Below are 22,780 nucleotides of genomic sequence, written 5' to 3'. Positions count from 1 at the left end.
TTTCCCCTCACACAGTACAGTAACCAGTGCCTCCCGTCTCCCCTCACACAGTACAGTAACCAGTGCCCCCCATCTCCCCTCACACAGTACAGTAACCAGTGCCTCCCGTCTCCCCTCACACAGTACAGTAACCAGTGCCCCCCATCTCCCCTCACACAGTACAGTAACCAGTGCCCCCCATCTCCCCTCACACAGTACAGTAACCAGTGCCTCCCGTCTCCCCTCACACAGTACAGTAACCAGTGCCCCCCATCTCCCCTCACACAGTACAGTAACCAGTGCCTCCCGTCTCCCCTCACACAGTACAGTAACCAGTGCCCCCCATCTCCCCTCACACAGTACAGTAACCAGTGCCCCCCATCTCCCCTCACACAGTACAGTAACCAGTGCCTCCCGTCTCCCCTCACACAGTACAGTAACCAGTGCCCCCCATCTCCCCTCACACAGTACAGTAACCAGTGCCTCCCGTCTCCCCTCACACAGTACAGTAACCAGTGCCCCCCGTCTCCCCTCACACAGTACAGTAACCAGTGCCTCCCCATCTCCCCTCACACAGTACAGTAACCAGTGCCTCCTGTCTACCCTCACACAGTACAGTAACCAGTGCCTCCCGTCTCCCCTCACACAGTACAGTAACCAGTGCCTCCACGTCTCCCCTCACACAGTACAGTAACCAGTGCCTCCCGTCTCCCCTCACACAGTACAGTAACCAGTGCCCCTCGTCTCCCCTCACACAGTACAGTAACCAGTGCCTCCCATCTCCCCTCACACAGTACAGTAACCAGTGCCTCCCGTCTCCCCTCACACAGTACAGTAACCAGTGTCCTCCCTTCTCCCCTCACACAGTACAGTAACCAGTGCCTCCCCATCTCCCCTCACACAGTACAGTAACCAGTGCCTCCCCATCTCCCCTCACACAGTACAGTAACCAGTGCCTCCCCATCTCCCCTCACACAGTACAGTAACCAGTGCCTCCCGTCTCCCCTCACACAGTACAGTAACCAGTGCCTCCCGTCTCCCCTCACACAGTACAGTAACCAGTGCCTCCCGTCTCCCCTCACACAGTACAGTAACCAGTGCCCCCCATCTCCCCTCACACAGTACAGTAACCAGTGCCTCCCGTCTCCCCTCACACAGTACAGTAACCAGTGCCCCCCATCTCCCCTCACACAGTACAGTAACCAGTGCCTCCCGTCTCCCCTCACACAGTACAGTAACCAGTGTCCTCCTGTCTCCCCTCACACAGTACAGTAACCAGTGCCCCCCGTCTCCCCTCACACAGTACAGTAACCAGTGCCTCCCGTCTCCCCTCACACAGTACAGTAACCAGTGCCTCCCCATCTCCCCTCACACAGTACAGTAACCAGTGCCTCCCGTCTCCCCTCACACAGTACAGTAACCAGTGCCCCCCCAACTCCCCTCACACAGTACAGTAACCAGTGCCTCCCGTCTCCCCTCACACAGTACAGTAACCAGTGCCTCCCCATCTCCCCTCACACAGTACAGTAACCAGTGCCCCCCATCTCCCCTCACACAGTACAGTAACCAGTGCCCCCCGTCTCCCCTCACACAGTACAGTAACCAGTGCCTCCCGTCTCCCCTCACACAGTACAGTAACCAGTGCCTCCCGTCTCCCCTCACACAGTACAGTAACCAGTGCCCCCCCAACTCCCCTCACACAGTACAGTAACCAGGGCCCCCCGTCTCCCCTCACACAGTACAGTAACCAGTGCCCCCCATCTCCCCTCACACAGTACAGTAACCAGTGCCTCCCGTCTCCCCTCACACAGTACAGTAACCAGTGCCCCTCATCTCCCCTCACACAGTACAGTAACCAGTGCCCCCCATCTCCCCTCACACAGTACAGTAACCAGTGCCCCCCGTCTCCCCTCACACAGTACAGTAACCAGTGCCCCCATCTCCCCTCACACAGTACAGTAACCAGTGCCCCCCGTCTCCCCTCACACAGTACAGTAACCAGTGCCCCCCCAACTCCCCTCACACAGTACAGTAACCAGGGCCCCCCGTCTCCCCTCACACAGTACAGTAACCAGTGCCCCCCATCTCCCCTCACACAGTACAGTAACCAGTGCCTCCCGTCTCCCCTCACACAGTACAGTAACCAGTGCCTCCCGTCTCCCCTCACACAGTACAGTAACCAGTGCCTCCCGTCTCCCCTTACACAGTACAGTAACCAGTGCCCCCCGTCTCCCCTCACACAGTACAGTAACCAGTGCCTCCCCATCTCCCCTCACACAGTACAGTAACCAGTGCCTCCCGTCTCCCCTCACACAGTACAGTAACCAGTGCCTCCCGTCTCCCCTCACACAGTACAGTAACCAGTGCCTCCCGTCTCCCCTCACACAGTACAGTAACCAGTGCCTCCCGTCTCCCCTTACACAGTACAGTAACCAGTGCCCCCCGTCTCCCCTCACACAGTACAGTAACCAGTGCCTCCCGTCTCCCCTCACACAGTACAGTAACCAGTGCCTCCCGTCTCCCCTTACACAGTACAGTAACCAGTGCCCCCCGTCTCCCCTCACACAGTACAGTAACCAGTGCCCCCCATCTCCCCTCACACAGTACAGTAACCAGTGCCTCCCGTCTCCCCTCACACAGTACAGTAACCAGTGCCTCCCGTCTCCCCTCACACAGTACAGTAACCAGTGCCCCCCATCTCCCCTCACACAGTACAGTAACCAGTGCCTCCCGTCTCCCCTCACACAGTAAAGTAACCAGTGCCTCCCCATCTCCCCTCACACAGTACAGTAACCAGTGCCTCCACGTCTCCCCTCACACAGTACAGTAACCAGTGCCCCCCATCTCCCCTCACACAGTACAGTAACCAGTACCTCCACGTCTCCCCTCACACAGTACAGTAACCAGTGCCCCCCCCATCTCCCCTCACACAGTACAGTAACCAGTGCCCCCCATCTCCCCTCACACAGTACAGTAACCAGTGCCTCCCGTCTCCCCTCACACAGTACAGTAACCAGTGCCTCCCCATCTCCCCTCACACAGTACAGTAACCAGTGCCTCCACGTCTCCCCTCACACAGTACAGTAACCAATGCCCCCCATCTCCCCTCACACAGTACAGTAACCAGTGCCTCCCCATCTCCCCTCACACAGTACAGTAACCAGTGCCTCCCCATCTCCCCTCACACAGTACAGTAACCAGTGCCTCCCCATCTCCCCTCACACAGTACAGTAACCAGTGCCTCCCGTCTCCCCTCACACAGTACAGTAACCAGTGCCTCCCGTCTCCCCTCACACAGTACAGTAACCAGTGCCTCCCGTCTCCCCTCACACAGTACAGTAACCAGTGCCCCCCGTCTCCCCTCACACAGTACAGTAACCAGTGCCCCCCGTTTCCCCTCACACAGTACAGTAACCAATGCCCCTCATCTCCCCTCACACAGTACAGTAACCAGTGCCTCCACGTCTCCCCTCACACAGTACAGTAACCAGTGCCTCCCGTCTCCCCTCACACAGTACAGTAACCAGTGCCTCCTGTCTCCCCTTACACAGTACAGTAACCAGTGCCTCCCGTCTCCCCTCACACAGTACAGTAACCAGTGCCCACCATCTCCCCTCACACAGTACAGTAACCAGTGCCTCCCGTCTCCCCTCACACAGTACAGTAACCAGTGCCCCCCGTTTCCCCTCACACAGTACAGTAACCAGTGCCCCCCATCTCCCCTCACACAGTACAGTAACCAGTGCCTCCCGTCTCCCCTCACACAGTACAGTAACCAGTGCCCCTCATCTCCCCTCACACAGTACAGTAACCAGTGCCTCCCGTCTCCCCTTACACAGTACAGTAACCAGTGCCTCCCGTCTCCCCTTACACAGTACAGTAACCAGTGCCTCCCGTCTACCCTCACACAGTACAGTAACCAGTGCCTCCCGTCTCCCCTCACACAGTACAGTAACCAGTGCCTCCTGTCTCCCCTTACACAGTACAGTAACCAGTGCCTCCCGTCTCCCCTTACACAGTACAGTAACCAGTGCCTCCTGTCTACCCTCACACAGTACAGTAACCAGTGCCTCCCGTCTCCCCTCACACAGTACAGTAACCAGTGCCTCCCCATCTCCCCTCACACAGTACAGTAACCAGTGCCTCCACGTCTCCCCTCACACAGTACAGTAACCAGTGCCCCCCATCTCCCCTCACACAGTACAGTAACCAGTGCCCCCCATCTCCCATCACACAGTACAGTAACCAGTGCCTCCCCATCTCCCCTCACACAGTACAGTAACCAGTGCCTCCCCATCTCCCCTCACACAGTACAGTAACCAGTGCCTCCCGTCTCCCCTCACACAGTACAGTAACCAGTGCCTCCCGTCTCCCCTCACACAGTACAGTAACCAGTGCCCCGTCTCCCCTCACACAGTACAGTAACCAGTGCCTCCCGTCTCCCCTCACACAGTACAGTAACCAGTGCCCCCCGTTTCCCCTCACACAGTACAGTAACCAGTGCCTCCCGTCTCCCCTCACACAGTACAGTAACCAGTGCCTCCCGTCTCCCCTCACACAGTACAGTAACCAGTGCCCCCCGTTTCCCCTCACACAGTACAGTAACCAGTGCCCCCCGTTTCCCCTCACACAGTACAGTAACCAGTGCCCCCCGTTTCCCCTCACACAGTACAGTAACCAGTGCCTCCCCATCTCCCCTCACACAGTACAGTAACCAGTGCCCCCCGTTTCCCCTCACACAGTACAGTAACCAGTGCCCCTCATCTCCCCTCACACAGTACAGTAACCAATGCCTCCCCATCTCCCCTCACACAGTACAGTAACCAGTGCCCCCCGTTTCCCCTCACACAGTACAGTAACCAGTGCCTCCCGTCTCCCCTCACACAGTACAGTAACCAGTGCCCCCCCATCTCCCCTCACACAGTACAGTAACCAATGCCTCCCCATCTCCCCTCACACAGTACAGTAACCAGTGCCCCCCGTTTCCCCTCACACAGTACAGTAACCAGTGCCTCTCATCTCCCCTCACACAGTACAGTAACCAATGCCTCCCCATCTCCCCTCACACAGTACAGTAACCAGTGCCCCCCGTTTCCCCTCACACAGTACAGTAACCAGTGCCTCCCGTCTCCCCTCACACAGTACAGTAACCAGTGCCTCCCGTCTCCCCTCACACAGTACAGTAACCAGTGCCTCCACGTCTCCCCTCACACAGTACAGTAACCAGTGCCTCCCAGTCTCCCCCCACACAGTACAGTAACCAGTGCCCCTCGTCTCCCCTCACACAGTACAGTAACCAGTGCCTCCCATCTCCCCTCACACAGTACAGTAACCAGTGCCTCCCAGTCTCCCCCCACACAGTACAGTAACCAGTGCCCCTCGTCTCCCCTCACACAGTACAGTAACCAGTGCCTCCCGTCTCCCCTCACACAGTACAGTAACCAGTGCCTCCCGTCTCCCCTCACACAGTACAGTAACCAGTGCCCCCCGTTTCCCCTCACACAGTACAGTAACCAGTGCCTCCCGTCTCCCCTCACACAGTACAGTAACCAGTGCCCCCCATCTCCCCTCACACAGTACAGTAACCAGTGCCTCCCAGTCTCCCCCCACACAGTACAGTAACCAGTGCCCCTCGTCTCCCCTCACACAGTACAGTAACCAGTGCCTCCCGTCTCCCCTCACACAGTACAGTAACCAGTGCCTCCCAGTCTCCCCCCACACAGTACAGTAACCAGTGCCCCTCGTCTCCCCTCACACAGTACAGTAACCAGTGCCTCCCGTCTCCCCTTACACAGTACAGTAACCAGTGCCTCCCGTCTCCCCTTACACAGTACAGTAACCAGTGCCTCCTGTCTACCCTCACACAGTACAGTAACCAGTGCCTCCCGTCTCCCCTCACACAGTACAGTAACCAGTGCCTCCCGTCTCCCCTCACACAGTACAGTAACCAGTGCCTCCCGTCTCCCCTTACACAGTACAGTAACCAGTGCCTCCCGTCTCCCCTTACACAGTACAGTAACCAGTGCCTCCTGTCTACCCTCACACAGTACAGTAACCAGTGCCTCCCCATCTCCCCTCACACAGTACAGTAACCAGTGCCTCCCGTCTCCCCTTACACAGTACAGTAACCAGTGCCTCCCGTCTCCCCTTACACAGTACAGTAACCAGTGCCTCCTGTCTCCCCTCACACAGTACAGTAACCAGTGCCTCCCCATCTCCCCTCACACAGTACAGTAACCAGTGCCTCCCGTCTCCCCTCACACAGTATGGCGGCCAGTATCTCCTGGTACACAGTATAATGGTCATTGTGCCTCCTCACAGGGTTCTTTATACATCATCCATACTGTAGCTGCTGACACTTATTGGCACCAGTAGGTGGGTGATACGTCCTCACTTCCTGCCTGTCGCCCTGTAGCTGACATGGGGTCTATTCATGAAGCAGTGATAAGTGTGGAGAAGTGAGCCAGTGGAGAAGTTGTCCATGGCAACCAATCAGCACTGAAGTAACATTTATAATTTGCATACTATACAATTGTATAGATCAGGCTCACTTCTCCACACTTATCACTGGTTCATGAATAGACCTCTAGGTCTCCTATAGCGTCAGCAGTGGCTGCGGGCAACTGCTTGTTATATATAATCCCCAGTACTATACCTCCATGTTCCCACCGCTGGTTCTCCTGCCACGTGTGACGCTGTGCACTACATTATGTGTGATGCTGTGTGTGTGACACTGTGTACTACATTGTGTGTGACGCTGTGTGTGTGACACTGTGTACTACATTGTGTGTGATGCTGTGTGTGTGACACTGTGTACTACATTGTGTGTGATGCTGTGTGTGTGACACTGTATTACATTATGTGTGATGCTGTGTGTGTGTGTGTGTGTGTGACGCTGTGTACTACATTATGTGTGACACTGTGTATTACATTATGTGTGACGCTGTGTGTGTGACACTGTGTACTACATTGTGTGTGATGCTGTGTGTGTGACACTGTGTACTACATTATGTGTGATGCTGTGTGTGTGACACTGTATTACATTATGTGTGATGCTGTGTGTGTGTGTGTGTGTGTGTGTGTGTGAGACGCTGTGTACTACATTGTGTGACACTGTGTACTACATTATGTGTGACGCTGTGTGTGTGACACTGTGTACTACATTGTGTGTGATGCTGTGTGTGTGACACTGTGTACTACATTATGTGTGACGCTGTGTGTGTGACACTGTGTACTACATTGTGTGTGATGCTGTGTGTGACACTGTGTACTACATTATATGTGATGCTGTGTGTGTGACACTGTGTACTACATTATGTGTGATGCTGTGTGTGTGACACTGTGTACTACATTGTGTGTGATGCTGTGTGTGTGACACTGTGTACTACATTATGTGTGACGCTGTGTGTGTGACACTGTGTACTACATTGTGTGTGATGCTGTGTGTGTGACACTGTGTACTACATTGTGTGATGCTGTGTGTGTGACACTGTATTACATTATGTGTGATGCTGTGTGTGTGTGTGACGCTGTGCACTACATTATGTGTGATGCTGTGTGTGTGACACTGTGTATTACATTATGTGTGACGCTGTGTGTGACAGTGTACTACATTATGTGTGACGCTGTGTGTGTGACACTGTGTACTACATTATGTGTGACGCTGTGTGTGTGACACTGTGTATTACATTATGTGTGACGCTGTGTGTGTGACGCTGTGTACTACATTATGTGTGACGCTGTGTGTGTGACGCTGTGTACTACATTATGTGTGACGCTGTGTGTGTGACGCTGTGTACTACATTATGTGTGATGCTGTGTACTACATTATGTGTGATGCTGTGTGTGTGACACTGTGTATTACATTATGTGTGATGCTGTGTGTGTGACACTGTGTACTACATTATGTGTGACGCTGTGTGTGTGACACTGTACTACATTATGTGTAACGCTGTGTGTGACACTGTGTACTACATTATGTGTGATGCTGTGTGTGTGACACACTGTACTACATTATGTGTGACGCTGTGTGTGTGACACTGTGTACTACATTGTGTGTGATGCTGTGTGTGTGACACTGTGTACTACATTGTGTGTGATGCTGTGTGTGTGACACTGTGTACTACATTGTGTGTGATGCTGTGTGTGTGACACTGTGTACTACATTGTGTGTGATGCTGTGTGTGTGACACTGTGTACTACATTGTGTGTGATGCTGTGTGTGTGACACTGTGTACTACATTGTGTGTGATGCTGTGTGTGTGACACTGTACTACATTGTGTGTGATGCTGTGTGTGTGACACTGTGTACTACATTGTGTGTGATGCTGTGTGTGACACTGTGTACTACATTGTGTGTGATGCTGTGTGTGTGACACTGTACTACATTGTGTGTGATGCTGTGTGTGTGACACTGTGTACTACATTGTGTGTGATGCTGTGTGTGTGACACTGTGTACTACATTGTGTGTGATGCTGTGTGTGTGACACTGTGTACTACATTGTGTGTGATGCTGTGTGTGTGACACTGTGTACTGCATTGTGTGTGACGCTGTGTGTGTGACAATGTGTACTGCATTATGTGTGACGCTGTGTGTGTGACACTGTGTACTACATTGTGTGTGATGCTGTGTGTGTGACACTGTGTACTACATTGTGTGTGATGCTGTGTGTGTGACACTGTGTACTACATTATGTGTGACGCTGTGTGTGTGACACTGTATTACATTATGTGTGACACTGTGTACTACATTGTGTGTGTGGCGCTGTGTACTACGCTATGTGTGATGCTGTGTACTACATTGTGTGTGACGATGTGTGTGTGTGTGGCGCTGTGTACTACATTGTGTGTGACGATGTGTGTGTGTGTGTGTGGCGCTGTTTACTACATTATGTGTGACGTTCTCTGTATGACGCTGTGTACTACATTGTGTGTGGCGCTGTGTACTACATTATTTGTGACGCTGTGTACTACGTTGTGTGTGACGCTGTGTACTACGTAGTGTGTGACGCTGTGTACTACATTATATGTGACGCTGTGTACTACATTATATGTGACGCTGTGTACTACGTTGTGTGTGACGCTGTGTACTACATAGTGTGTGACGCTGTGTACTACATTATGTGTGACGCTGTGTACTACATTATGTGTGACGCTGTGTACTACATTATGTGTGACGCTGTGTACTACATTATGTGTGACGCTGTGTACTACATTATATGTGACGCTGTGTACTACATTATATGTGACGCTGTGTACTACATTATATGTGACGCTGTGTACTACATTATATGTGACGCTGTGTACTACATTATATGTGACGCTGTGTACTACATTTTGTGTGATGCTGTGTATTACATTATGTGTGACGCTGTGTACTGCATTATGTGTGACGCTGTGTACTACATTATATGTGACGCTGTGTGTGTGTGTGTGTGTGTGTGTGTGTGTGTGTGTGATCTCTCTCATGGGCGCTGCCACACACTGACAGGAAACACAGCGTCTCACACACACACACAGCGTCACACATAGTGATCTCTCTCATGGGCTGCCACACACTGACAGGAAACACACCTCCAAGATTAGCGTCACACACACAGCGTCACACACACGCACACATTTTAGTACACAGCGTCACACATTGTGATTTCTCTCATGGGCTGCCACACACTGACAGGAAACACAGCGTCACACAATGTAGTACACAGCGTCACGTGTGACGCTGTGTGAGATGCTGTGTGTGTGAGACACTGTTTGTGTGACGCTGTGTACTACATTGTGTGTGAAGCTGATCTCGGAGATGTGTTTCATGTCAGCGTGTGGCAGCCCCTGATAGAGATCACTATGTGTGACGCTGTGTGTGTGTGTGTGACGCTGTGTGTGTGTGAAGCTGATCTCGGAGATGTGTTTCATGTCAGCGTGTGGCAGCCCCTAATAGAGATCACTATGTGTGACGCTGTGTGTGTGTGTGTGACGCTGTGTGTGTGTGAAGCTGATCTCAGAGATGTGTTTCCGGTCAGCGTGTAGCAGCCCCTAATAGAGGTCACTATGTGTGACGCTGTGTGTGTGTGTGACGCTTTGTGTGTGTGTGTGACGCTGATCTCTGAGATGTTTCCTGTCAGCGTGTGGCAGCCCCTGATAGAGATCACTATGTGTGACGCTGTGTGTGTGTATGTGTGTGAGACGCTGATCTCAGAGATGTGTTTCCGGTCGGCGTGTAGCAGCCCCTAATAGAGGTCACTATGTGTGACGCTGTGTGTGTGTGTGTGTGTGTGTGTGTGTGTGTGTGTGTGTGTGTGTGTGTGTGTGTGTGTGTGTGAGACACTGATCTCAGAGATGTGTTTCCGGTCAGCGTGTAGCAGCCCCTAATAGAGGTCACTATGGGAGGCTCTCAGCCACTGATGATATACTCCTGGGAAATGGCAGTGTGATGATGATTGGTCATACAGACGTATGTAAGTTTATTGTGTGTATTATGTGTAACCGGCCTTGTTCCCTGCAGACATCTACCACAGCCCGGATGTCCCTGAAGTGGAACTGGTCAGCATGCTAGAAGAGCAGCTCCCCCAGTACAAGCTGCGAGTGGACTCCCTGTTCCTGTATGAGCACCAAGACTGGATCCAGTCCCCAACGCAGCCGAGCAATGGCCCCAGCATCCTGTCCCCTGTGCTGGCTGAGGAGACTTTCCGTTACATGAGTGAGTGTCCCACAGAGGTGGGGGGGTAGGTGACTGGTCATCCTGTGGTGGGGGGTAGGTGACTGGTCACCCTGTGGTGGGGGGTAGGTAACTGGTCAGCCTGTGGTGGGGGGTAGGTGACTGGTCAGCCTGTGGTGGGGGGTAGGTGACTGGTCAGCCTGTGGTGGGGGGTAGGTGACGCATCAGCCTGTGGTGGGAGGTAGGTGACGCGTCAGCCTGTGGTGGGAGGTAGGTGTCGGTTCAGCCTGTGGTGGGAGGTAGGTGACTAGTCAGCCTGTGATGAGGGGTAGGTGACTGGTCAGCCTGTGGTGGAGGTAGGTGACTGGTCAGCCTGTGGTGGGGGTAGGTGACTGGTCAGCCTGTGGTGGGAGGTAGGTGACTGGTCAGCCTGTGGTGGAGGTAGGTGACTGGTTAGCCTGTGGTGGGAGGTAGGTGACTGGTCAGCCTGTGGTGAGGGGTAGGTGACTGATCAGCCTGTGGTGGGAGGTAGGTGACGCGTCAGCCTGTGGTGGGAGGTAAGTGATGCGTCAGCCTGTGGTGGAGGTAGGTGTCAGGTCAGCCTGTGGTGGGAGGTAGGTGACGGGTCAGCCTGTAGGTGACTTGTCGGCCTGTGGTAGGGGGTAGGTTGTGACCGGACGCCTTTCGTACGAAAGCACTCACCGCTTTCGCGTCCCGTCCCCAGCACACAGAATTGGATGTTTAGGTCACACAGGACCTGACCACATAGGGGATTCCCGCTTACCGTCAGTAACCGCCTGTTACTGACTCCACCCGCTGTGCTGTGGGCGGGTTTATGCTGCCACCACCAAACTCCTAACCTGCCGTGGCGTTTGGAACCACGGTTCTGCTCTGTATGTGCCGACACACTGCCTTACCACACCTGTGTGGTATTGACGAATCCCCACTAGTCCTCTACCGGTAGCTGTCGGAAGGCGGATCTTGGAGACGTTGGGGTGCTCTCGGGACAGCCGGAGAATGGGGCTATGTTTTGCATAGGCCTGCAGGTCACAAGATGAAGCGTCGTCTTTAGGCAGAAGATCTTTATTTGCCCAAATACAGCCTTCAAAAAGGCTCAGCAGTACAGCAAGATGTTCACAGTAGAAAGTAGTTGGTATAATACACTCTGGAGGCTCACAGGCCTCCTCTTTATGTCAATTTTCCACACAGTACCACAGGGGGTCATGTCCCCCCTGAGTAATTTCCATCCAATCAGGAAATTTTACAAAATACAAATAAATAAATAAAACAATTTCCTCTTTCCTGGCACACACCAAGTTTTGTATAATTTAAACTCCAATTCCTACCACCTGGGAGTTTACACTTCACCATTGATACATTTATCACATAGCTTCAAAATACAAATGTTTCTGTCTCATTAACATCTCCATGCAAACCCAGTTCACACAATATTCAGAGAAGACCGCAAACAAATCCTTTCACCTGCATGTGTCTATAAAGTTACACAGAGACACATCTCAATCTCAAAGAAATGGCTTGTCTATACACCCCTTTCCAGGTGCCAGGGTCATCAGCATCTCAATTCCTAGGTGAGAAGCTTCCAAGTTCATTTCTCCTCAAACGTAAATGCATTTTAAAACCAACACAGCTTACACATTCCTTCTAAGTGCTGGCATTTGCTGCATTGTAAATGTGCAATCTTACAACTGTGCCTAGAGCATTACATATAACATTGGTGAAAACACAGTATTAAATATATTTTGAAATACCCGGTGCCTAGCACCCACAATACATTTAAAGACGGCACCTAGCACCAGTGCACAGTTTAAAAGTGGCGTCAAGCACTCATTGTCCTCCTAATGGCACCGGGCACTAGGGGTTAACCCCTTCAGTGCTGTGGCCGCCATTACACGTATGGCTGGTTAGTCTCTCCGGCCACACTCCTCCCCCCCCCCCCCCCCCCCCCCCCTCCCCAATTCAAGCGGGAAACCAGGGAGCCATGTCCCAACGATTTGACTCCTGGTGGTACCGCAGTCTGTTGGGTTGAAGGGGACGCTACTTGGGGGGTGTATATCCGGCCTAGACAGTTCATCCATAGTGTAGTGGGCCTCTCTTTGTGGGTGCACAATGTTCAAATAGTCCACCTGAAGTCCAAGTTCAAGGCTCCACCACAAAAGTCTGTCCAATTTCCCCAAGGTAGGTTGCAGCCACCTAACAGATGGGTGGTAAGTCACCACGGCGGGGGGCCTGTTACACAGAAGTGCCACCCAAGATGTCCCAATTGTGGCATACCCCACCTCCCACCATAGCAGTTTTCTGCTCAAACAGGCCGCAGGGTGCTCCTGCCCATATGGCTCCTCCTGGCTCAGTACTGCTCCCAGTCCGTGCAGTGGCGCAGTAGTTCGTAAAACACAGTCCTGGTCAAGAATGTGCGCCATCAGCACTGGAGCGGGTACCCGAGCCTCCTTCAATGACTGGAATGCCAACTCGCAAGCGGGTGCAAAGTCCACTGTCTTGGGAATGCCCTTCCTAGTCATCTCTGTAAGGGGGTTCACTACAGGACTAAAGTCAATGACAACATGTCCGTAGGGCCTTACAGGTTCTAAGGTCAGTACCTGTCTGGGTGATGTGGGTTGGCGACAGCCTCTGGTTGCCTCCACCCCCTCTGGTTTGGGCCTACCCCTGTCTCCTCCCACATGGTGCCCCAGGCACTGCACCTCCGTCATTCCTATCTGTCAATCGTCTTTCCTAACTGTTAGACCTGCCCTCCAATCCTCCTCTGTCGACCTATGACTCGGGAAACCTACCCTGTCACCTAGGTCTACTCTTTCCTCCCCATCCGCTACCTGTGCCACAGTGATGGCGGCCAGACCACCAGCCTCTGGATCCTGTGTGGCATCCACTACAGGGAGGCTGCGTGTCTTCCCCGATCTACTGAGCACAGGCAGGGGACCTGCTATGTCCACAGCAACTTGCTGCAAGGGTTCTTCTATGGGCAGAGGCCCAGAGACAACACAACCGCTGGAGTGCCCCGGCTGCCAACGCATGGCACCAGCCTTACAGTTGGTCTGGGCGTCATCCGACATTCCAGACCAGGATAAGCTCTGTGACAGGCACTTAAGGGTATGGTCTGTCTCCGGGTTACTGTCCAAAGGGGTTTCGCTGGCAACCGACACCGGTTGTGCAGGAAAGTTCCCTGGGGGGACCTGTTGGACACATTCCCTATCTGGTCTATCCCCTCCCACTTTCCTGGCTACCCTGACCTTAACCCTTCCCGCCAGTTCAAACTTCCTGCCCCAACCCGGTCAAGGCCACTGCCAGAGTGGCGCCTCATGCCTTTCAGGGATGGGCCAGAGAGTTGAGCCTCCCTAAACTCCTGCCTGCGGCCCTCAATCTCTCCTAAATGGGGACACACTACAGGGGTATCTAGGTGGGGACTACTAGGGTCAGTCTGGTAGGGGTCAGTCACGGAAAGGTCAGTGTGGTTTCTCATACTCACCGCTGGAGTTGGCAAACCACTTGGATCAGGAGCATCATTGGGCACCCCCACAGTATCAAACGAGCTGGAACCGACATCCTCTGCGTTGCTAGGGGACGTAGGCATACCAGAAGCAAAAGGCATGCGAGGTCGATGTGCCCGTCTAGCCGCTGTAATCTTTTCCTCTGGGCTGGTTGATGCTGTGGTTGGCTGTGCTGGCAGTTGTCTAGCAGCTGTAGTCTTTTCCTCGGGGCTGGGCTGTGCTGGAGTAGCTGATGTCAAAGGTGGTTGTGGAACTTGACTTCGGGGAATGGCGCCAGCAAACGTGGTGACGATCCCACCACCCAGGTCATTTCCTAGGACCACATCAGTTGGGAGACCATCCATGACGGCAACTTCTCGCAACTCTGGTCCAGCTCCCCAGTCCAGGTAGACTCTTGCCATGGGAACCTCTTTCTCCGTTCCATCTGCCAGGGTGACCTTGGCAGTGCGACCCTGCAATACTGCAGCAGGATCTATAAGGTGGGGGCTCATCACAGTGATTGAGGCCCCAGAGTCTCTTAGGCCTTCCCCCTGCAGGGGTCCCACGTGGACCGGCTGCAGGTGCCTCCACATGTTGTGTAGGGGCTGTTTGGCCATGCCGGTGACTCTCTCCGCAGAGTGCACCTGTCTTTCGCCACACTCCATCGGACTGACTGGAGGGGGAACAGTCTCTGTAGGCTCATCTCCTCTCATCAAACAAGCGAGCCGGGCTCCAGCACTCGGATTTGGGGCACGAGTCTGGGGTGCTTGGGATGCAGGACAGTTCATCCTCAGATGTCCGATTTTCCCACAGCCATAGCACTTCTTCTCCAGTCGTGGTACCGATGATCTCTGATCACTTGCAGGGACACTGCGGTGCGGTTGCTGGCCAAGAGCACCCGGGTTGGAAGATGCTTGCTTTGGGCGATGAGCTGAAGAGGGGTGTCCCGCTGGTTGTACAGTCTTTTGGGGCTGGCTGGGCGCTTCTGCCCGTGTGGCCGAATTGCCACATACTTGTCTGCTAACTGGGCAGCCATCTTTAAGCTGGGTGGCTCCCGGTCTAGCACCCACTCCTTCACTTCTGGGGCGCACCTGTGGTAGAACTGCTCCCTGCAGATCAGGTCGATCAGTGTGTCCCATGTAGTGGCTTCAGAATCCTTCACCCACTTCACCACATACTGCCGCAGCTGGGTGACGAACTGCTCATGGGTGCTGCTAGGATGCTTGGGCAAGTCTCTGAACTTCTTCCTGTAAGACTCTGGAGTGATGAAGACTCGCTGGAGGAGGACCTTCGCGACTTCGTCGTAATCCCCACAGTCCTCCGTGGCCACTCCTCGATAGGCCTCCAATGCCTCTCCATGCAGAGTGGGCACAAGGTGTCTCACCCACTCCGACTTGGGTAAATCGTGTAGTTTACAAGTCCTTTCAAAAACTTGTAAATGTCCATCAATGTCCCCATCACTGTCTGCAAACTTGGCAAACTGAATGCGTCCTGATCTGTGTACAACAGCTGACAACGGCTCCCGGGCTGCCACGGCCTGTGGTGCCCGCTCATCACGCCACATCTGGATGATGATCAAGCGCTCTTGCTCCGTTGCCCTTTCCCCCAATTCCGCTAGCCGATCCGCTAGGCTATCCGTGCTGCCCCTCCTGGGACGTTGGGATCCTGGCCCTGCTAGGGATTGCTGGGAAACATGGCTACTGCTAGAAGGGTCGGGGCTTGTGGTTCTCACCGGTTCCGTACGAAGGTCCACTGGTGGGCCGTCCTCTTCGATGCTGACGCCGTCAGTGCTATCCACCTCCGCCCGATGGGACTCCTCCAAGCTTATGAGCGCCGCCTTCATGACGCTTCTGGACGCGTTGAAAGGGATGTCCACACCCTTCTCCTGGCACACGATCTCCAGATCGCCCTTAGACGTTCCACTGAATTCCGCCATCTTGTGCGTTCTCCTGCGCTGCAGTTACTCCTCTCCTGAGTAACTCGGCTTCTCCAATCGAGTGACCGAAAAGCCGCCTGGGATTATCCCACCGCTATGCCACCAATTTCTGTGACCGGACGCCTTTCGTACGAAAGCACTCACCGCTTTCGCGTTCCGTCCCCAGCACACAGAATTGGATGTTTAGGTCACACAGGACCTGACCACATAGGGGATTCCCGCTTACCGTCAGTAACCGCCTGTTACTGACTCCACCCACTGCGCTGTGGGCGGGTTTATGCTGCCACCACCAAACTCCTAACCTGCTGTGGCGTTTGAAACCACGGTTCTGCTCTGTATGTGCCGACACACTGCCTTACCACACCTGTGTGGTATTGACGAATCCCCACTAGTCCTCTACCGGTAGCTGGCGGAAGGCGGATCTTGGAGACATTGGGGTGCTCCCGGGACAGCCGAAGAACGGGGCTATGTTTTGCATAGGCCTGCAGGTCACAAGATGAAGCGTCGTCTTTAGGCAGAAGATCTTTATTTGCCCAAATACAGCCTTCAAAAAGGCTCAGCAGTACAGCAAGATGTTCACAGTAGAAAGTAGTTGGTATAATACACTCTGGAGGCACGCAGGCCTCCTTTTAATGTCAATTTTCCACACAGTACCACAGGGGGTCATGTCCCCCCTGAGTAATTTCCATCCAATCAGGAAATCTTACAAAATACAAATAAATAAATAAAACAATTTCCTCTTTCCTGGCACACACCAAGTTTTGTATAATTTAAACTCTAATTCCTACCACCTGGGAGTTTACACTTCACCATTGATACATTTATCACATAGCTTCAAAATACAAATGTTTCTGTCTCAGTCACATCTCCATGCAAACCCAGTTCACACAATATTCAGAGAAGACAGCAACAAATCCTTTCACCTGCATGTGTCTATAAAGTTACACAGAGACGCATCTCAATCTCAAAGAATGCTTGTCCACAGACCCCTTTCCAGGTGCCAGGGTCATCAGCATCTCAATTCCTAGGTGAGAAGCTTCCAGGCCATTTGTCCTCAAACGTAAATGCATTTTAAAACCAACACAGCTTACACATTCCTTCTAAGTGCTGGCATTTGCTGCAATGTAAATGTGCAATCCTACAACTGTGCCTAGAGCATTACATATAACATGGTGAAAACACAGTATTAAATATATTTTGAAATACCCGGTGCCTAGCACCCACAATACATTTAAAGATGGCGCCTAGCACCAGTGCACAGTTTAAAAGTGGCGCCAAGCGCCCATTGTCCTCCTCATGGCACCGGGCACTAGGGGTTAACCCCTTCAGTGCCGCGGCCGCCATTACACGTGTGGCTGGTTAGTCTCTCCGGCCACATAGGTGACTGGTCAGCCTGTGATGAGGGGTAGGTGACGGGTCAGCCTGTGATGAGGGGTAGGTGACGGGTCAGCCTGTGGTGGGGAGTAGGTGACGCATCAGCCTGTGGTGGGGAGTAGGTGACGCATCAGCCTGTGGTGGAGGTAGGTGACGGTTCAACCTGTGATGAGAAGTAGGTGACTGGTCAGCCTGTGGTGGGGGGTAGGTGACGCATCAGCCTGTGGTGGAGGAGGTAGGTGACGGTTCAGCCTGTGGTGAGGTGTAGGTGACGGGTCAGCCTGTGATGAGGGGTAGGTGACGGGTCAGCCTGTGATGAGGGGTAGGTGACGGGTCAGCCTGTGATGGAGGTAGGTGACAGGTCAGCCTGTGATGGAGGTAGGTGACGGGTCAGCCTGTGATGAGGGGTGGACTGGTCAGCCTGTGATGGAGGTAGGTGACGGGTCAACCTGTGATGAGGGGTAGGTGACGGGTCAGCCTGTGGTGGAGCTAGGTGACGCGTCAGCCTGTGGTGGGAGGTAAGTGACTGGTCAGCCTGTGGTGGGAGGTAGGTGACGCGTCAGCCTGTGGTGGAGGTAGGTGACGGATCAGCCTGTGGTGGGGGGTAGGTGACGGGTCAGCCTGTGGTGGGGGGTAGGTGACTGGTCAGCCTGTGGTGGGGGGTAGGTGACTGGTCAGCCTGTGGTTGGAGGTAGGAGTCTGCTCAGTCTGTGGTGGGGGGTAGGTGACTGGTCAGCCTGTGGTGGGGGGGTAGGTGACTGGTCAGCCTGTGGTGGGGGGTAGGTGACTGGTCAACCTGTGGTGGGGGGTGGGTGACTGGTCAGCCTGTGGGGAGGGGGGGGGGGGGGGGGTAGGTGACTGGTCAGCCTGTGGTGGGGGTAGGTGACGCGTCAGCCTGTGTGTGTGGGGGGGGGGGGTGTAGGTGACTGGTCAGCCTGTGATGAGGGGTAGGTGACGGGTCAGCCTGTGGTGGGGGTAGGTGACGGGTCAGCCTGCGATGAAGGGTAGGTGACGGGTCAGCCTGTGGTGGCGGTAGGTGACTGGTCAGCCTGTGGTGGGTGTAGGTGACGGGTCAGCCTGTGGTGGGGGTAGGTGACGGGTCAGCCTGTGGTGGGGGTAGGTGACGGGTCAGCCTGTGGTGGGGGTAGGTGACGGGTCAGCCTGTGGTGGGGGTAGGTGACGGGTCAGCCTGTGGTGGGGGTAGGTGACGGGTCAGCCTGTGGTGGGGGTAGGTGACGGGTCATATAAAACAAGTAGCAGCGCTTATTCAAAATACATACATAAAATGTGTCTTTAAAAAATAATTTTTAATAAGAACAATGTACAGTACATAACAGGTATGAGGATAACTGAATGTATCTCGTGTGGAAACCTAAATAAGTCCCGTACAATTGTGCAGACCACAATGAATATTGTTAAGCAAGGTTCATTGGCCTTCAAGGGCCATTTATAGAAGATATTTTTGGACACAGTTCATATAGGTAACGTTACCAGTAGGAGCCGCTGGAGGATGATCTGTGACTTTGATTCATTTGAGCTTTTTTGGAATTAAAGTTGTCCTCACTAGTGTGCGGTATCCAATCCGGATAATGTCCTTTGAGACAAAAAGGCCAAACAGTTGGCAGTGTACACCGACTGCTGGGTCCAATCCAGTCCGTTATTGTAGCGGGTATCAGATAAATGCGTCTGCTAACGGGAGGTGTAGGTTCCAAATCCTGACGCATTTCGCTGCTATCTAGCATCTTTATCAAAGGTGTTTGTAAGGGTCCCTTTTTGGTGTTTATATACCCTACTTGATTAGTGAGATTATTCACACCTGGTATCATTCTGAATAAAAATAATAAAATAATACAAAAAATAAATATATTCACATAAAGTGCAGCAGAGGAGGCAGACCACACTCTTGTACATTGGATATGGAAAAACGAGCAACAGAAATAAGAGTAAAAAGATATCTTTATTTATCGATTCCCAATGGGATTTCCTGTTTCCTGCGTTTGGAACGCAAGGTCCGATCACGTGACTTCCCGTTTGAACATACATAAACGTCAGACTGGTTCTTCTCAATTGTATAAACTAATACTGAAGGATAGGAGGTTACACGTGTAAATATTTCTGAATTCAAGTCATTATATGGTTTTTAAACAAGATCGCGGTCACGTGCGCCAATTTTTTAGGTGATCATCGATTCGGAAGTGACGTACAGTAACTTCCGGCTCCGGGTTCTGGAACGCAAGCCTATGCGGTTGTATAGTAACCTTGAACCGCATGTGGTAGTGCAGGAAAAGAAGGGGAATCAAAAGAAATATAAAATATATAAAAATGGAAAACCAAATAAAAAAACAAATACCGTATATACTCGAGTATAAGTCGACCCGAATATAAGCCGAGGCACCTAATTTTCTCTGACGTCCTAAGTGGATGCTGGGACTCCGTAAGGACCATGGGGAATAGCGGCTCCGCAGGAGACTGGGCACAACTACAAAGAAAGCTTTTAGACTACTGGTGTGCACTGGCTCCTCCCACTATGACCCTCCTCCAGACCTCAGTTAGAATCTTGTGCCCGGCTGAGCTGGATGCACACTAGGGGCTCTCCTGAGCTCCTAGAAAAGAAAGTATATTTAGGTTTTTTATTTTACAGTGAGATCTGCTGGCAACAGACTCACTGCAGCGAGGGACTAAGGGGAGAAGAAGTGAACCTACCTAACTGGTGGTAGCTTGGGCTTCTTAGGCTACTGGACACCATTAGCTCCAGAGGGATCGACCACAGGATCCGACCTCGATGTTCGGTCCCGGAGCTGCGCCGCCGGCCCCCTTACAGAGCCAGAAGCAAGAAGCGTTCCGGAAAATCGGCGGAAAACTTATTGACTCGAGTATAAGCCTAGGGTGGGAAATGCAGCTCTACCCGTACACAGACCTCATAGTGCCAGATATGCCCCACAGTGCCAGATATGCCCCACAGTGCTAGATACTTACCCTCCGTCGCTCCCGCGCTGTCTTCTGAAGGAGGGACACGGAGAGCGCAGGGCGGCTCTCCTGTGTCCCCCCTGCGTCTCCGGCGGCAGCGGCGTGTGTTAAAGGAAGTGCCGGTTCATGCACTTCCTTTAACACAAACGCCGCTGCCGCCGGAGATGCAGGAGGGATACAGGAGAGCCGCGCGCTGTGCTCTCCGTATCCCTCCTAACGCTGACTCGAGTATAAGCCGAGGTGGCTTTTTCAGCACAAAAAAAAGTGCTGAAAAGGTCGGCTTATACTCGAGTATATACGGTATAAACCGGGGTGTCACGTGATCGGAGACTTAGTGAAATATAGAATTATAATTTCTTATTTTTTATGTTATATATAACTAGACCTAACTTAACACAGATCTTCCCTACAGTTTTTTATTTATATAGAAAGGATGATATGGAATGCACACTTTTCATTCAGCTTCCTTCCGTTCTTTATTATTAGACTGCTCTTATATAGTTTATTGTGCCAATACCGACTAAAAGATGTCTTACAATCCCTTGTATATATAGAAGGGGGTATATAGACACAATTAGATTTTCAAAAAATGTCAACCATCCAAGATTTATTTTAATGGATATAGATCGAGTATAGAGTTCAATATGATTTATCCTAACTCTACAGCTATTAGTAAGACCAGTCCTAATCTAATATGTAGGTGACGGGTCAGCCTGTGGTGGGGGGTAGGTGACGGGTCAGCCTGTGGTGAGGGGTAGGTGACTGGTCAGCCTGTGGTGGGAGGTAGGTGACTGGTCAGCCTGTGGTGAGGGGTAGGTGACTGGTCAGCCTGTGGTGGAGGTAGGTGACTGGTCAGCCTGTGGTGGAGGTAGGTGACTGGTCAGCCTGTGGTGGAGGTAGGTGACTGGTCAGCCTGTGGTGGGAGGTAGGTGACTGGTCAGCCTGTGGTGAGGGGTAGGTGACTGGTCAGCCTGTGGTGAGGGGTAGGTGACTGGTCAGCCTGTGGTGGAGGTAGGTGACTGGTCAGCCTGTGGTGGAGGTAGGTGACTGGTCAGCTTGTGGTTGGAGGTAGGTGACTGGTCAGCCTGTGGTGGGAGGTAGGTGACTGGTCTGCCTGTGCTGGAGGTAGGTGACTGGTCAGCCTGTGGTGAGGGGTAGGTGACTGGTCAGCCTGTGGTGGAGGTAGGTGACTGGTCAGCTTGTGGTTGGAGGTAGGTGACTGGTCAGCCTGTGGTGGGAGGTAGGTGACTGGTCTGCCTGTGCTGGAGGTAGGTGACTGGTCAGCCTGTGGTGAGAGGTAGGTGACTGGTCAGCCTGTGGTGGAGGTAGGTGACTGGTCAGCCTGTGGTGGAGGTAGGTGACTGGTCAGCCCAGGGCCGTCTTAACAGCAGTGTAGGCCCCTGGGCACAGCAATGCCCTGGGCCCCCTACCCATCCTCCAGCGGCAGCTCTGATGTCCTGCGGGCGGTAGGGGGTGTTCTATCTTCCGCTGAGCATGTAGGACCTGGAGCAGTAATTTCTCCTAATTACTCCTTTACTGCACAGATGGTGGGAGATGGGGCGGGAGGTAGAACACTACACTGTAGAAGGGGGCATTGGGCTGAATGAAGGGCCCCTGTACATGACTTCCAGGGTGGTAGGGGTTGTTTAATATGCTGGGGAGGAGTGGATAGTGGAGTGGGCTTAATATTTATCATTTTACGGTGGGAGGGCAGCTTGCTTGACTGCAGATATCTCAAGATCCTGAAAATATATTTCTTAGATTTAAATGGGATAAAAAACTAGAAAGTCCCACCTTTCAGGAATTACTGGGGACTTGGGGATCAGCATTCAGGAGCCAGAGCAATCCACCAACGAAAATATAAAACTGCATATTAGACGTGTGGAGCTGGAGCAGGGACCAGCTGCTGGAAGGCTGATATCTCTGGTTCTGGGCACAGTAGAGACAAGCTGCCAGCGTCCACCTATAGGGGAGAGTCACAGCTTTTGGATTATACCCTCAGAAAAACTCTAAGTCAGACAGAACCTGAGATATCTGGCTGGGAAGAGCAATTAACAGGCTCGGATGGGGACCACTGCTTTCAAGTCAGATATCTCCGGTTCCCCAGGGACGATTTTAAAAAATCTGGTACCCCTGGAAAGAGGGGACCCTCAGCTATCAGCCTAGGGCCCTTATACTCCTGGGGCCCTTGGGCAAGAGCCCATTGAGCCCATACGAAAAGACGGCCCTGGGTCAGCCTGTGGTGGGGGGTAGGTGACTGGTCTGCCTGTGCTGGAGGTAGGTGACTGGTCAGCCTGTTGTGAGGGGTAGGTGACTGGTCAGCCTGTGGTGGAGGTAGGTGACTGGTCAGCCTGTGGTGGAGGTAGGTG

General features: G+C 52.8%; 1 protein-coding gene across 2 annotated transcripts in view; it reads left to right on the top strand.

The window, feature by feature from the left end:
- Window positions 1-22,780, top strand: part of TRAK2 (trafficking kinesin protein 2) — a 252,517-nt gene that overhangs the window by 67,801 nt on the left and 161,936 nt on the right. For both annotated transcript variants that reach the window (XM_063932597.1, XM_063932596.1), the window contains exon 3: window positions 10,482-10,676. In XM_063932597.1, coding sequence (XP_063788667.1) covers window positions 10,482-10,676 — 195 coding nt within the window. The remainder of the gene's footprint in view (window positions 1-10,481; window positions 10,677-22,780) is intronic.

This window comes from Pseudophryne corroboree, chromosome 7 (assembly GCF_028390025.1).
Source record: "Pseudophryne corroboree isolate aPseCor3 chromosome 7, aPseCor3.hap2, whole genome shotgun sequence".
NCBI classification, from domain to species: domain Eukaryota; kingdom Metazoa; phylum Chordata; class Amphibia; order Anura; family Myobatrachidae; genus Pseudophryne; species Pseudophryne corroboree.
Note: the sequence above shows the minus strand (reverse complement) of the source record. Positions and strands in the feature narration are given on the sequence as shown.